Source organism: Arvicola amphibius, chromosome 9 (genome assembly GCF_903992535.2).
Source record: "Arvicola amphibius chromosome 9, mArvAmp1.2, whole genome shotgun sequence".
NCBI classification, from domain to species: Eukaryota; Metazoa; Chordata; class Mammalia; order Rodentia; family Cricetidae; genus Arvicola; species Arvicola amphibius.
Genome location: NC_052055.2, coordinates 73,151,105 through 73,167,180, shown reverse-complemented (window position 1 = coordinate 73,167,180; position 16,076 = coordinate 73,151,105). Strand labels below are relative to the sequence as shown.

The following is a 16,076-nucleotide window of genomic DNA, read 5'->3' as shown; positions in this document are numbered from 1 at the left end:
TTTTAAAATAATCATCTTAATTATCATGAGTAATAATAGGTACCATCTATTTTACACCTATTACGTGCCAGACACCTTGCAAGGCATTTTCATATCTCGTTAACTCATTTACTTCTCATAGGCTCCATTATCCAGATGAGAAAGGAGATTGTGTGCAAATCCATGGCTTAGGAGGGCTGGCTTTGCAATCAGGCAGATCTAGGCTTGAGACTTAATAGGCCTGTAACCTGGGACAAGTCTGAACCCCAGCTTCCTATCTGTGAAATGGGAACAGAAACACTGCTAACCTGTCCCTGGGCTGCTGGGAAAACTGAGATAAGGGCCAGAGAAACCTTGCAAACAGTACCAGGTGCACAGGGCATTCTGTGACGGCCACCAGATCTAATTTACTCCCGGAGAGCAATCAAAGCAACGGCTTTCAAAGGCATCCTAAGCACAGAGCCCCTTGTGCAATCTGGGCCACCTGGACTCGAGGCCAGGGAGGAAGGAGGACAATAGAAAAGCGCCGGGAGAGCTTTTAGCATTGGAGGAAAAGAATGACAGTTGGGAAGAGGACCTTTGAGGTATGGAGGATGAAGCAGAAAGAACAACAAAGAGCCTCCTTGGGAGGGGCTGTGGGGTGAGCCTCCCGCCGATGCTGGGAGCCAAGTCCCAAGAAATCTAGAAAGCTCTGCATAGACCCGTGCCACAGGACACCTCTGTCTCCTGGAAATAACATCAGGCAACCTGCCTCCTCTCAGAACACGAAACTCCATACCATCTCTGATAGGTCACTGGGAACGAAGAAAGTCTGTTGCAAATGGGTCACATTCTAAAACAAAATAGTATCTGGCAGATTGATGGACTCCGACAGGGGGAAGAAGGAGTCAAAAAGACGGAACAAAGGTGCCGTTTGTAAAGATCGGCTCGCGGTCAGGATCTCACTGTTTTCTATGGCAAAGGAACCAGTGAAAAGTTCCTCCTACTGATGGATATTTTTCTACAGTCATTCAAAGTCCGAGGGCCCAGAGCTTCGGATTCTCCCTCTGGAGCCTGTCCCCTGAATAATGCGGAACAGGGTTACATGGCAAAAGCAAGAGGCTCCAGGGTCCCAGTAAGCAGCAGGACAAGGAACGGGTGCAGGGGGACACACTGTGTTTTCAGCTCGGATTCTGTGATCTTCCTGCCAAACAGGGGTTTACAAAGCAGAAGCTTCCAGAGAATTCTCATACTTTCTGGCTTATTCTCTCGGTGTTCTTCTTAACAGGAATCAGCTGTTTGCCTTCTCACTCATCCAGCATGTCGCTGGGGAGCAGTTAGCATCTGGTCTGGCTATTATTAAAAACAAGAACATCCCGCTCTGTCGGGAGAACAGTACCCATGTAATAAAAAGGCAGAGATCATCTGCATTCAGGACCAGGGATGTGGTCCATGAAGTGTCTGCTCTTCCTCCCCGCCAAGGCTTTCCAAAGCCTCCACTGTGGGTCTCCCTCTCCTGAAACACAGAGACAGGGCTTATGTTTTCCTTCCTGGGGAGGCAAGAATCTCTGGTCCAGAGCTCCAGTGTGATAAATCTGAAGTACTTTTTTTTTTTTTTTACAACTGCGGAAATGAAAAAGTAAACAAGACTGGAGCTCCGTTGGTATTTAAGCTCTAGCCTTTTGCTGTTGTTTTTGTCTTTTTCTGTTTTTGAGCACTGGGCCAGGAGCCTGGAGGAACCATATAATATAAAAAATCTTGAGAGGTTTTATTAGCCAATAAAAAGCCTTAGTTCCTATTAACCACTTAACTCCTTGCTCAGATTCAGCACTTGCTTCCTTCCTAATACTCCTCTGCCTCCCAAGGCCCAGAAGTGCAAGTTGGCCCAGTAACCTCTCTCTGAACAACCTGAGTTCATGCTCTGTTCTGGAAGGTTTCGGTAAAAACTATCGTCAATAGAAATCTTGGCATTTGTCCGCTGCCAATGCACCAAGGACAAGATGTCCACACTAAAACATGCTTTTTTCTTCCCATAGATCCCCACCCAATTTCCTCAGCACCTGCTAAAGAGACAAAGCCATCATGACTTTCACGATCTTAAATATTAAATATCAGAGGAAAGTTCAGGCCAAAGGCGTGACCAGCAGAAGCCATGAACCTCTCTCTCATGTGGAGCCGGGAGAATGGACAGAAATGAGAGAGAGAAAGTGAAACTGGTCAGTTGCTTGACTGGCTGGAAAAGATGACATTCTACCAAGTCAATGGCTTGGCGTAGGAAGCAGGAGGGCGTCCGAGGCATTTAAAGCCTTCAGGCACTTTGTGGGCACTCCCGCCCCTGTTAATGCTGTGCTGTGCGTTGGCTTTTTGCTGGCTTTAAAGAATAAATCTGCACACTTACATCAATCTATTATGCGATTCTGCTTCGAGAGCTCTTGCTACCCCTATCTGACACACCATCTCTTACTGCGCTAACCCCTCATTCAGGATAACTCTAGTACTTCCGGTGCCCCAGAAGGTTCCTAAGACCTGAAGAGCACACAGCCACTTGAGGACTGCTTTTATTTTTGTTCTGGTCCTAACTCAAGTTGCATTCCTTTGTTACTTTGCCTTCCGGTAGAATTCTTTGCTGGAAGTTGTGTTTGCTTGCTTTTGTTTTATGAGAATGGCAGGTGGAATGCTTCACTTTCTAGCAGCTCGAGTGGACCAAATGAGCTTGGAAAAACACACAGCCAGAAAGAAATGAGCGGTTGGAGGTGGCTTGTTGGGTAAAGTACCTAACTCAAAATCATGAAGACCAAGTTGAGTTTGCATGCCCAGAACCCACAGGAAAGCAGGCAAGTGTGGTGGACTGCTGGCCATTCCAGAGCTTTTTGAAGGTAGAGTCAGGGAAAACAAAGAAGAAGATCCGAGATGAGCTGGCGAGCCAGGATGGCCATCTCAGTGAGCCCTGGCTTCGAATGAGAGACCCTGCCTCAATGAACACAGTGCGGAGTGATTGAAGATGATTCCCTATGTCAACCTAGGGAACCCCACATGCATGCACATCTTCCCCATGTATGTGTAGGTATACACACTCAAACAACACTTGCCCACCATGCCCACACACATGGAGGTGATAGGAAAAAAGAAGCAACATTTGCAATGCGAAAATGAATACATAAAACAAGTTTAAAAAAAAAAAACCCTGCACTAAGTGGCCAGACATCACTGTGACATAATAAGAAAATGAAGAAGTCTTAGTAAGGGTTAGGCAAGTTTCCCAAATTGCATCTTCCTGCTTTCTGACTGGCTGAGCCTCTCTGAACAACAGGGCTGGATTGAGTCACAAGAGACATTTGAAGGAAAGCTTTACAAAAATTAGTAATGACCTCTTCTTAAAGGTCATGCCCAACATGCCTTGTTAACCCCAGGAGCCTGCTGCTCCTTGTTCATGTGAAGAAGAATTAGAAACTATGGGGCGGTGGTGCTTCTCCCAAGCCCCTGAGAAGTTATAGCCATGACAAACACCTCAGGCAAATCAATGCCATCCCCAGGAGTGGTTCGCTTCAATTTTTTTAATGGCTTGCCATCCTCTCCCTTCCTCCCTTCAGGTGTGCCTGCATGGACCCACCACCACCACTTCCACCTCCCAGGTCTATTATATCTTCACCTAATCTAAGTTTTGAAAAAACCCTTTTAAAACTCCTTTTTCCCAAGGTCTCCAGATTGAATAGCTGCGAAGTCCCTAGGAAGTCCCAGCAAGGCTGATCAGGATGCATAGGAAGAATGCAAGGAGGGAGGAGTCTGTTGCCTTTGCTCAGAGCCCATAATAAATGGCAGTTCCTACCTGACCTTTCTTAAACAACTCCAAGACCAAGGAGAGAGCCCAGAAAGGACAAGGAGAGCCATGGGTGGGGGGACACATTGCATTGTGCATAGATGAGCAGCCCTGGGGTGGCAAGCAGGGTAGACCTGTCCTTCAGCACGGGCTCTAGGAGCAAATGTGTAAGGGTTCATGGTCTTGCATAGGGTACCTGGTGAGACCACTGAAATCACAGGAGTCAGCCAAACAGTCCTCCACCTTCCCTGAAAAAGCAACACCTCAGGCTGTAACACTGTTGTCCTAAGTCACCGCTTTTTCAGTGCCCTCCATATTCTCTTTTCTAGAATGGTCTCTAAACTGATTTTCACAGACCTGGGACTGCGATGGAGGCCACAGATCCCTGCCTCTGACCTGACAGCACAAATAGAGGCGGTGGCTTAACTCACAGGAATTAATCCCCGCTTTCACAGTGACTCTTGGTTATATCTGTATTGTGTCTCATCCATTCTCAGAAGAAATGGGGGGGGAGGGGCAGAGAGTCTGCATTGCTGTAAGACCTGTGCTCACTGTGACCAAGGGCTCCCCGACGTCCTCCTTTGCTTTCCAGACTGTTTTCAAGTCTCATAAATACAAACATGTGGCTCTTCAACCACATCTGTAGATAATAACTTCAGGGGCTTCCTGTTTACATGGCGATACCCATTGCCCAGCCAAATAAACTCTGTAACAGAGAGCTAAGGTGTTTATTGGGCCAGTCTCGGCTGGGATTGAGTTAACAGGAAACTCCCACTCTCACAGAAATGTCTCATGGTTAAATATTTGGGACACGAGGGGTCAAAAGCACTGGAGAACTGACTTTCCTCTTCTGCCTGCTGTTGCAGAGAGAAAACAGAGCAGCCAGGGGGAAATGCCGGCCTCAGGGCAGCCTTCAGATCAGCTGAGAGGCGGCAGAGAGGAGTACAGCAGGCGCATTCTTCCGCTCGAATCAATCCCTAGGTCCATCGGGTGAAGAGATGGATAAAGGCCCTCATGCATAAAGGGAAGCCCTTCAGCCTTCTGCTAGTGACCTTGGCTTAGTGGGCAGCATCCCTTCCCACCAGCTCAGTTATAGCCTCATCCCAGTTCCACAGAAGACTTTAGGCAAAGCCTCCAACCCATGGAGATGCTGCCCATTTGGTAATGCCTAGAGGTATTTTTGGTGGGGGGGGGGGACTGAGAGGTTCTCTTGGCATCCAGTAGGTAAAGGTTGCTCCTCAAGACTCTGGGCACAGCAGAGAATTCTGAACAGAGAACAGAGACACATGTTTGTATTCATGAGGCTTGAAAACAGTCTGGAAAGCAAAGGAGAATGTCAGGGACATGTCCACCTCAAGGTCTAGATAGTAAGCAAGAAACTCAAGGTTCAGAGGAGTGAAGGGATGTGGCAGGGGACAAAACAGGAGAGAGTGCTTCTGTGCCCCTCCCCATGCCTTTAAAAGCCACGGGAATGTTTAATTGAAATAAATAAATATTCATCTTGAAGGAGTTACAAATTCTCTGGCCATAGCTCAGCCATGTTCTTCTAGGATGGCTCTTCCCCTAGAAATAATCTGCTTCCAAGGTTTCTTGGGGAACAGCCCTCTTAGGGGAAATCACTACCCTATTGGGATAAAGAAGCAATATGGCCAGTGACCTGATGTCTCTAACCAGGGTCTCTGGACCCCTACATTAGAACCTTGGTAAGTCAAAACAGACAGACCATGAAGCAAGTAACTTCTCAATCTCATGGAAAAGGAAGGACTTACCAAAAATAAGCACTGGCCAAAAGAAAGAACAAAACCCCCCAAATACAGTTAGGTTCCCTAGCAGAAAGCGTCTGAGGCCAAAGTCCTTCAGGCCAAGGTATGTTTTAATCATCACTGGACTTAGGTTTTTATTTCTGAAGACCCAAAAGGAAGTATAGGAAGGAAAATGGACAGCTCCCTCTATCTGGGCTGCCTGGGATCTGACTAAAGCCGGAAGAGGGGTGGTCAGCTGCTGGGTCCCATTCTTGTCTCAGAGGTCTATACACCCAGGCTCATCCAGACCTGGATTCAGGGGCTTTGCAGGAGAATGGCATAGGCACCCCATTCTTCAGGCTCGGACGCTAAAGACATGTTGATGGCTGGAGTTTCTGTCTACTCCTCCAGAAGCACGGCAAACAACAGCACAGTGCTCACTATGACGCCCCCCCTCTCACAAGGAATAAAGAACCTCTGCTTTTACCTAGCTCTGGTACATCCTGGAAGGCGTAGGCAGGAGTAGATGTCAGACACGAACGAGAAAGACCCAGGATACACACATAACGAAACGAAAAACAAACAAAAAAGCCTTTTTATTGAAAATTAAATTCAAACTTCAAATTAATATTACAATCATGAGGGAAAAATGCCAAATAATTCAATTTACAGTTGCAACATACAATACAAATAGTCCCTTTGAAGTCCAGAGTAAACTCATCCACAATCATGACCTGTGGCACAAAGCAGAATTTGTACAATACGTGCATGGGAAGCAAATCTCGGGCAATAGCAACCAGAAAAATAAAAAATAAAAACAAATGCTGTATTTACACAAAATGCTACAATTTTTTTTTGTTGTTCCACAGAAATCTAAGAATGGTAGGCATATCAGAAGACATGGAATTTTATTCAGAATACCTAAGACATGACTGTAAGTTATGGTTTTGGCTGGTATATTTTTAAAGTACTGCATTACAAAGCAAACAATTATTTGTAAACATGAAGTAAACAGACAGCTATGAAAGTTCTCACAAAGGAAACAATCTTTGTTTTAGATGCATTATCTATTTTAAGAACAACAAATTCAAAGTTTGGAAGAATCGTCTTTTATTGTTTATTATTCTTTTCAATATTGTGGCTATCATTGCTTCTACTAATGCTCTTTCTCTGTAGGTTTGTCAGTCCCTTTCCTTGGAGTAGACGGAACCCCCAACATGGCTCCTCCCTTCTGAATCTACCCTGGACAGTCTCTAAGGGTGTGGAGATGGTTCTCTGTTTGTTTCCCAAGGGTCTCTGGGTAAAGGAGGAGACAGTTTAGAGAGCAAACAGTAGTTAATCTGTTAAGTCTCTCATTCCCTAACCTAAAACTAAAACCATGGTACCTGATCTGAGCTATGGCCTAGGTTAAAATTTCTGAGACACTGAAGAGTGTTTTTCTAAAATCTGGCTGTGCCGGTCCTATGTAAATCCCATGAATGTTTGTGCTCCTTTGAGAACTCTCTCTCTCTCTCTCTCTCTCTCTCTCTCTCTCTCTCTCTCTCTCTCTCTCTCTCTCTCTCTGTGTGTGTGTGTGTGTGTGTGTGTGTGTTGGGGGTGGGGAGGGCATTGGTTAGTACACATAGATGGTTCCAGAAGTAAATAAGACATTGCTTTGGTCTTAAAACCAGAAATCATACATGTGACCCAGTGCAAATGGAGTGTTAAAGAGACAAGGGAAGAGAAAGGGGATTTTAAATCCTAGCCGCACCCCCCCGAAAAAAAAAAAAAAAACAGAAGAAAGAATGGGTTCTGAGTAATGGGAGCCACCCAGTGAGGTGGCCGAAAGGTGGAGAGAAATACTTGAAATTTTCTCAAAGGGGAGGCAGAGGGAAACAACCTGTTTTCAAAGTGTCTCAGGGTTGCTGCCTGCAGCCACTACAGTAACATTTGGGCACTAGCGCATCCCCTCTAGTCCCTTAATATGTGTATTGTAAACTTTAAGAAGCCCTTTAACATTAAGAAATAATGTACAAATATAGTACCCTTTTTTTAAAAAAATTAAATAGGGTGCAGCTGGCACCGATGGTAACATCTTCATGTCAATTAATGCAAGCTGACAAGTGTGACCAGACACTGGCTTTTGTAAGCACTGCTGAAGTGGAGTCAAACACACACATGGACGGTGGTCTGCTTCAAACTACCACATGCGACAATAAATAGCATCAGTTACGGCTTCCCGCCTGAGAAATACAAAGTGGCTTATCTATCTGAACATACTTGGTACACAGCCTTTAGAAGGCAAAGTGTTTTGGTTCAGTGGGGGCTTTCTTCCCCCCTCGATTTGTATCAGAAGGAGTTAGGAGGGATTCTAAGGAAAACCCAGACTGGAGGCACACACAGGACCACCTGCGCCCAGACTGTCCCACATTGTGACAAAGGTCAACCTGAGAAAGGACAGAAAGCAAGGGAGTCTAGGGGGGGCGAAGGCAAGTGTCTGCAGAGCTCTGCTTAGGAGGACTCAGGATTCAAAGGAAGGGGGTTCCCACCCCACCCCCTGGCATTTGCCTAGTGATGTCATCGAAGAATCCCTGGCTTGGGTTAAGGATTCACACTCAGGGATTGGCTGCAAGGTTCCAAGAATGGTCAAAGTGCATCCTCCAGGAGGGCTGGGTCTCAAATGCACACGCAGTGGCGGACACCAGTTGGCACATGGGCTTCCCTGCTCCTGGCCCTTCCTAGTGACAGCTGCTAATATCAAGGGATTCATGGAGGTTCTCACAGGCCATGTCTACTGACAGCAGCCACGGTGGCCATGACTTGAGCTGACCAGCTCCCCTAGGACAGTGGCTTCATTCTGCTCCTTGGAAGGCCGCTGGAGGCCCTCCTTGGCTAAGGCACTTTGGGTTCCCATGAATGACTGTGTGGTAAGGCTGACAGGGGCAGAGTCCTGGTGTGTCTGAGCTCCCTACACTACACATGTCGTGATTGAGCCTTTACCACATGTGTGGCTTTCAGCTGACTAGCTTTTCAACCACGAAGCCTGCGATTTAGAGTTCTGCTTAACTCTGAGACCACAGAACACTTTTCTGCAGTTATTCACTTGTTTTTGGCTTTTTAATACAACAAGAACCATAAAGACCATGCCACCACCACCACCCCCAAAAAGAAAGGAATTAGGAAACCACATGTCTCCAGCATTTCATGCTGCTAAAGGGACCACATTAAGTGTTAAAGGGCTACAGGTCCATGGGTATTTTGTTTTTTGGTTTTTTTTTAATCTTTAATTATTGCTTTAAAAGGTAAAAAGCTGTATCAGAGGCAATCAAAGACCTGAAAGAATGAAACAGCATTTCCTTCATACATCACAAAAACAACTACATCTAAAATATTTGGAGATGGAAGTTATCTTCAAAAACCACATTGTGCCTGAAGGAATTGAAATTGCTTAGCAATATTTCAGATATGGCTCTAGCCCACTGAAGAAATTTGTTATTTAAGAAAAAGCACTTTTAGAGACCGAAGTCAACATATCATTACACTAAGAAATGTTCCAAAGGTCCAAATGTCATTAAATAATTATAAATATATCTTTAAAGTTATATGACCATTCACGTTAGCAAGTTACCTCAGATTTTACACATATTCATAATTTAAAAAAAGAAAAACAAATAACACACAGCCAACTCAAACACTATATCATTATGGCTATAATAAGGTATTGCCATTTTCAGTTTTGCATAAAGGGAGAAGGGGAAGGAAAGGTGGGGTCGGGAGGATTTCTTTTTGGTTAAATGGGGGAGATGGGGGAGTACAAAAAAGTAAAATAAAATAATCTATCCTGATCAGTATTTCTGAAGTCACTTTCTTAAAGTAGGAAACAAAGGTAATAAGTGAACTCAAAAGTTCAGACGAGTGCCTACAGCAAGTCTGAAGGCAAACCTTGGAACAGGCATTCAGAATGGACAGCCCTGGATGCGGCATTCATGCTACCTCCGCCCTTTCTGAGCGAGCGCACCACACAGCCGGCTTTGCAGGCTGGTCTGCAGAGTGCACGGGCCCCTACACAGCCAAAGCTGTGGTTTCAAAGGACAGGGAGGAAGTGGCTTGGCTCTTCTTCCTCCTGAACCCGGAGTCCTCCTCTCTGAATTGGCAAAGGAACAGGTTATTTATGAAAACAGACCAGACAACAACACCTTTGACCATTTGTTCCTTGGTAAAGGGGGCATCTTAAATAGTAAACAACATGAGACCCAGTTATGACTGTCTCTACCCTCTTAGGGTTGCAAGATCATGACTAGGGATTGACTGAAAAATCTTCTAGATAGACTAATCAATATACATATATATGCACTCTTTTTATATATGTATATATTAACACATGTGGGATGTGACCCCTGGATGCCACTGGGCCACGGCTGAGGAATTTCAATATGGTCGCCAGACAGATTCATCCATTCTGCCACTAGAATTCAAAACGGTTGGGGAACTGCTGTGGCTTCCATCAGCGTCAACACCATCATTCTGGTTAGGCAAATTTGGATTTAATAGCGTGCTGCCATTCGAGGTGGTGCATGGCGGAAGCATTCTGGAAGGAGACCGGTCTCCTCCCGGTACCACGGGGAACTGATAGGGCGCTGACGAAGTGCCATAGTAGAGATATGGAGTGCTGCTGGTCTGGAAGGGTCCACTCTGGCTTTGGGAAGAGCCGGGGTAGGGTGGTGGCAGGTAGGTGTGGTAGTGAGTGGTGGCAGACATGCCGAGGGACACGCCTGACGTGACGGGCGGGGTGTAAGTAAAGGTAGCTGGATAGTGCATTCGTGGGTTGGAGAAGCGGCTCTCAGTGAGGGATGAAATGCTTGGGAACTGCCTGGGGTCTGAAAAAGGGCCCAGTTCTGAAGCACCTAAAAATTATAACAGAAGATGGGGAGGGGGGGGAAACATCTGTAAATATCAATTAAAATGGTAGAATTTTTTTTTTTACAAGATTTAAGAAAAAAAAAAAAGAAAGAAAACTTTAGCTTTCTCCCAAGGAACAGCAAGTCACAAACAGATTTTCAAAGGCACTGCTCACCTCGGGCTTGGCTTTCCCCACGTTACAATCTTAATGACATTTATCCTTAAGTTCTCCAGCCCCGAAAATCCCAAAGGACTTTTTAAAGCCAAATGTATGGTAGGCCCTGTGTGGAAGCCAACCCAACACCCCAGTCACCGGATCTGTCACCAAACTTTAAGACTGGATCTTCATCGACAGTTCCCACCCCACCCCATCTCTCTTTTTGTTTCTTATTAACACTTCGGGTATCTGACGTGAAACTTGTACTAAATCAGACCAACTCATTTTTCCTAACTCAGTGTAAACAAATTCTAAAGATTTATTATTTTACCCCCGGGGTGGGCTTCTTTGTTAAGATAAGTACATCAAACAGATTCCCTCAACATATTCCTCCTAATTCTTTTTAAAAGAATTTAAGACCTTGTTACAATCCTCATTGTATGTAGCCATGGTAAAAATCAAAGCAGACTTCAATGTAATCTAACACTATCTTGCTTCTCTGGGGGTGTTGGGGAGAGTCCTCAGAAATTCTCCCTTGAGTCATAACTAAGTGAGAAAGTATTGAAGGTGGGGTGGGGTGGGGTGGGGTGGGGTGCGTGGGAGGGTAGAGGGGGTGAGGACCTAGACAGTCACTGCCTTTCAGAGTCTTGGTGAGTGACACAGAACCGGATTTAGGTCGGGTGCCCACGGCAACTTTTGTAAAGGTTTCAGGCCGAGGAGAGATTAAATGGAGGGCTCTCTGCTGACTGCCTGAACCTTGCACTAAAGTGGGCTTTAAAAGTTTTGGGGGGCTTTAAAAGCACAGAAGCAGATACGGCTTCCCTCTGGAACTTCCGCATTTGAAGCTACCAGTGTGCCTCCTTAGCAGACACCTCTGCCGTCTACCTCCTGAAAGCACAGCTAGAGACTTTGCCCATGCAAGCTAGTCTTCTGAAATAGATAAAACTCATAGCTGTGATCTTGGGGTTCCTTGTAATTTTCTAGAATTGACAGAATTATGGCAAGCCCCTTGGTAACATCAATGTCGCCCGCTAAGACTATGACGCTGAAGCTTCCTTTTCCTTTTCTGATTTGGCTTTTCTGTATCTGCTTTTGCCGCAGGTTTTAGCTTTGAGCGAAAGTCCCTCGGCCCAGTTGGTGTTCAGTCTTTCTTCTGGGATCGTCTGATGTTTACTGAAGGGATCATTCAAATAAGTGTCCCGAATGGGCCTGTTGGCTGGTGGTTGGTGTTTGTAAGAATGCACACTGCTTGTACCTTCACCTGGAGCTGGGATTCAGGCATGGAATGCATTTGTCATACAAAGTAACTGCTTGAAAGCAACATGGGGTTAGCAAAACCTTTCTCTCACAAACCAGAAGACAGCCCAGCCCAGCCCCCCAGCAGTTGTGAAGTCTCACCTGCCTGGCTCTTCTTGCTGAGAGAGGAAGGCCAGAGGCAGAAGTCAGAGGTGGCAGTGTCATCATCTGGAAAAGGAGGGGACGAACTCTAAGTTCCCTTCCAGCGCTAGCATTGACATCTGGTCTATGACATTAATACCAAGGCGGGAGGAGAAAGAACGGCCTTGGGGAGTGTGGGGGGTTCCCATCCCTCATTAGTGCCTTCCCAGAACCCACGGGCCCATCTGCAGAAGGCACACAGCAAATGAACTGCCTCCAACAGGAGAAGCAAACACTTTCAAGATGACAAACTGAAATGCATGCAGCCAGGAGCTTAGGGTCTGCTCTTTATAAACCCCTCCCTCCCTTGCCTGTCCTCTCCCTAAAGGAGAGTTGGATAAGCTCAAGTTTTAGGCGATGCTGTGCAAATCAGAAACGGGAGCAGATGAGAGTCCCCACCTCCCTGCCCTGTATTTATGGCCCACTGCAAACAGTGCGGACCCCAAGCAGAGGCCACAGGTGGTCCTCAGCTGCCTTCTTGTCCCACAGCGTCTAGATGGAGTGGGGGGGGGAGGCGCAGCCTAACAGATACAGGCAGCCACTTCCCTGTGCAGGAAGTTCAGTACCCAGAGCACATGGCCAGAATAACTGTAGTCATTTAAAAAGGAAAGAAGTCACACTTCAAACGTCAACATTCTCCCCTCCAAGCAGCGCAGACTTCACTCACAGATAGGCAGGTTAATGTTTTTTTTTAAAGGCTTCTACGTGTTTTTATTTTTCCTTAAAACTACATTTTAGGAATAATTAAAATTCCATATGGCTTTACTTATTTGGATGCAGAAGTTTTTATTAAAACTCTTTATGGGGGACCCTGCTAGTAAAGTCTGATAAGGCTTTGTGTTTTCTCCATCCACACACCACTATTTTAGCTGCTACATTTTGCTGATGTTTTTATTGCTTGGCGGCATATGCCAAGATCGCTGTAGTTTTGGAGTTTAGAGACATTAACTAACACAAACCGACAGTCACCTTCCAATGGGTGAGGTCTGGTTGGGGTTCATTTGGGGCAAGTGCCTGCTGGGGTCACAGCACGCTGACCAGCCACTTTGAGACTGTGACGTCTTGAGGACCAGCTCTTTCTTCACTGAGTGAACTAAAGTAGACTTGAAAGGGACTAGAAGAGATTCCTTGAAATCTATGAACAATAGTGTTTTCCAGAATTTGCTCAGTCATTTTATGTGAGGAGGTGTTATTTCTGAAGCTGACTGCGCTGTATTGGGTATGAAGAAATAAGAACTTTTCATGTAAGATGGGCAGGTGGGAAGAATCCTAATAGAAACCCCAATTTATTTACAATCATTGTTCCAGAGGGAAGAAAGACAACTACAGTTTCTCTCCCTGACTAGGTCTGCACCTGAACTTGTCATCTGTCTTATATGAGTGCTGTGGGATTTTTTTATATCTCCTTTTTGGGTAATTTTTGACAATGACACTGCTCCTTTGTGTCATCAGCCACATTACAGGCACCAACTTTAAAAAAAAAAAAATTAAAAAAAAACACATACTGAATTGACTATGGGAAATGTCAATCTGACTTGTTAAAAAAATGCCCACAAGACGAAAGCCTGGAGTATTCTAAAAGTACTGGTAAACCCATCTAACTTTGTGCATGTAACCCCTCCTCTCTGGTGACAGGCCTGTCGCCTCAGGGCAACCCAGACATCTTAAAGCTCCAGCAGCTGTCATCCACTGAGTAAATGAAGCTAAGGTCATTCTTTGTGTTGTTGGCCATAAATGATGTTGACCATGTACAAGGTACACTAAACCTACTGAAAAACGGAAACAGCCAGGAAATTGAGGGTTCTACTAACCACATGAGACCTGGTTGGAAGAGTCTCAGAATTAACCTGGGGTGCAGTTAAGTCTGCAATCCAGCACCAGAAGGCTAAGGTAGGACTATGCATGTTTAAGCCTGGACTACATAGTGAGTTCCAGGCTAGTTTGGGCTACAGGGCTGAGATCGCTATCTCAAAACAAAATCTAAGCTTCAAAATGGTGTTTCAAGTGCCTGGTGGCTGACAGAAGTCAATGGACCTCCAAGATGATGCATCTTCCTGATAGGCTAGCTTGACTCGACCTGGGAATGGAAAGACACTAACACAGTAAACCTGAAAACCGTGGCGGGGGGAGACTGCACCACTTGGGTGACTTTTTTGGAGGACTAAAAAGGAATTCCACAAAACTTTGTACCTATCAGCTGGGCAGTGCTGGTGAGTATCCTGGATCCCAGCACTCGGGAGGCAGAGGCAGACCAGGCAAATCTCTGTGCGTTTGATACCAGCCTGGTCGACAGAATGGGTTCAGGACAGCCAGGGCTGTCTTGGGAAGAAAAACAATGTGCCTATGACACTTTGTGCTATGTCCCCTGGTCTCCCAAGTTAGCCATGCATCTCCTGCTGGTCGAAGCATGCTAATGGGAAAGTCTAACCTTCCCATGGATTGCCGTCTAATCCACACTTGACAGCTAGGGGAGTCCAAGTCAGAGAGGAGTCCTTCCCTCAATCAGCATCCCCACACAGTGAAGCACAGCGAAGGAGGCAGAGCCAGAGACAGACACCCTGTGACTGCTAAGAGCAGACAAGCAGTCTGTTCTACCCTTACCCATTACAGCCCTCCTCCCCACTTCACTCACTTTGTCTAATTGGAAACTATTTAAGTAGACTCTTTAGGTATCTCAGTGTCACCCCAGTGATAATTACCACTTGGGGAGACCCTCTTAATGCTCCACTCTGGCCACATCGTTGATCTAACCTGATAAACAGCAACCGGTTCCAGTTGCTCGGGGTACAAGAAGAATGGAATCCAGGTCAAGGGCTCCATCCCTTGGGATGCCCTGGCTTCCTACAGATGTGCTCTGTTCTGAAGCTGCTGTCTCCACTCCCAGCCACAGCTGGACAGCATACAAACAAACGCAACCACCTTAAGGGGGATTTGTAAGTCTTGCTGTGGAAAGCAGCGGCAGGAGCCCCTCACAGGCTCACACAGACTGGGAAGGATACATTCATAAAATGCATGAGGCCCAAATAAAAACAAAACCAAAGTTAAAAGTAGAAAAAACCCTGCCTCTCCCCCACAAGGTCTGTGAGAGGAAAGCCGGCAGGCTCTCCTTAGCTAGTGAGGTTTCTGGAGTCTTCAGAGAAGGGGAAAATGTGTGAAACCCGGGCAGGAGGAATACAGGAGAACCTCGGACTTGGACTTAGCTCTCCGATCGCCTACCACAGCTCTTTCATGATCTGCTACCCAGTGCTGCTTACCCGGATCATGTCTGACTCACAATTAAAGACAGCTGTGGAACGCACAGATTACTCCTGTCAGGGCTTACGAATGGGAATACTCAGTCTTCTCTTTTTTAAAAAATTATTTACTCCGTGTGTGTGTGTGTGTGTGTGTGTGTGTGTGTGCGCGCGCGTGCGCACGCTACACATGTGTGGGGACCCATAATGGCTGAAAGACATCATTGGCACTGAGCTATCTTTCTGGCCCTCCTCTCCTTTTTGGAAGTACTGGGGAATCAAACCTACAGCTTCAGGCATGCTAGACTAGCTCTCTGCCACTGAGCTACTCAGCTACAGCACAGTAGCTAATAATCGCCATTTCTACGCCCTGTCTTTAAGATACATATATCATTTAGTGGACGTCACTAAACAGTTGTTATTGAAAACAGCAAGGAGGTCTTTACAATCAAAGGAAATTGGAGTTTGGGGATAGTAAAGTACTTGTTACTAAGGGGTGTCAGCTGGGAAACGGGGCATGTTAGCTTCCTGACTAAACAGTAAGCAGAACCGACATGACCCAGCCGAAGGAGCAGACAGAGGCAGAAGAAAAACAAAGAGCCTTGAATCTAACTAAACATCGGCACATTCAGAGCCCGTCCGTGCGTGTAAGGACACCACTGTGCCACAGGAAAAGCCAGCAGCCTGGCAACTAGGTGTTAATTTCAGAGATACTTTGGGGGCAGTTACATGGCAGGAGTTATTGCTTCAACAAATCTCAAAAAAACCTCATGAACTTTTTATTAACCTAAGACATCCTTCCCGGGCACACAGACCACACAAGACCCACCCAGGACTGCTGTCCTCTGCTCTGC

The 16,076-nt window shown here is 46.0% G+C and overlaps 1 protein-coding gene across 4 annotated transcripts in view; it reads right to left on the bottom strand.

The window, feature by feature from the left end:
- Positions 1-7,351: 7,351 nt before the first annotated feature.
- The window catches only part of Runx2 (RUNX family transcription factor 2), a 205,604-nt gene continuing 196,879 nt past the window's right edge, over positions 7,352-16,076 (bottom strand). For 3 of the 4 annotated variants that reach the window (XM_038342148.1, XM_038342150.1, XM_038342151.1), the window contains 2 exons: positions 11,951-12,016; positions 7,352-10,400 (listed from right to left, as the gene is read on the bottom strand). In XM_038342148.1, the coding sequence (XP_038198076.1) occupies positions 9,925-10,400; positions 11,951-12,016 (542 nt within the window). In that variant the 3' untranslated portion in view covers positions 7,352-9,924. The remainder of the gene's footprint in view (positions 10,401-11,950; positions 12,017-16,076) is intronic. The other variant, XM_038342149.1, reaches the window with a different exon arrangement.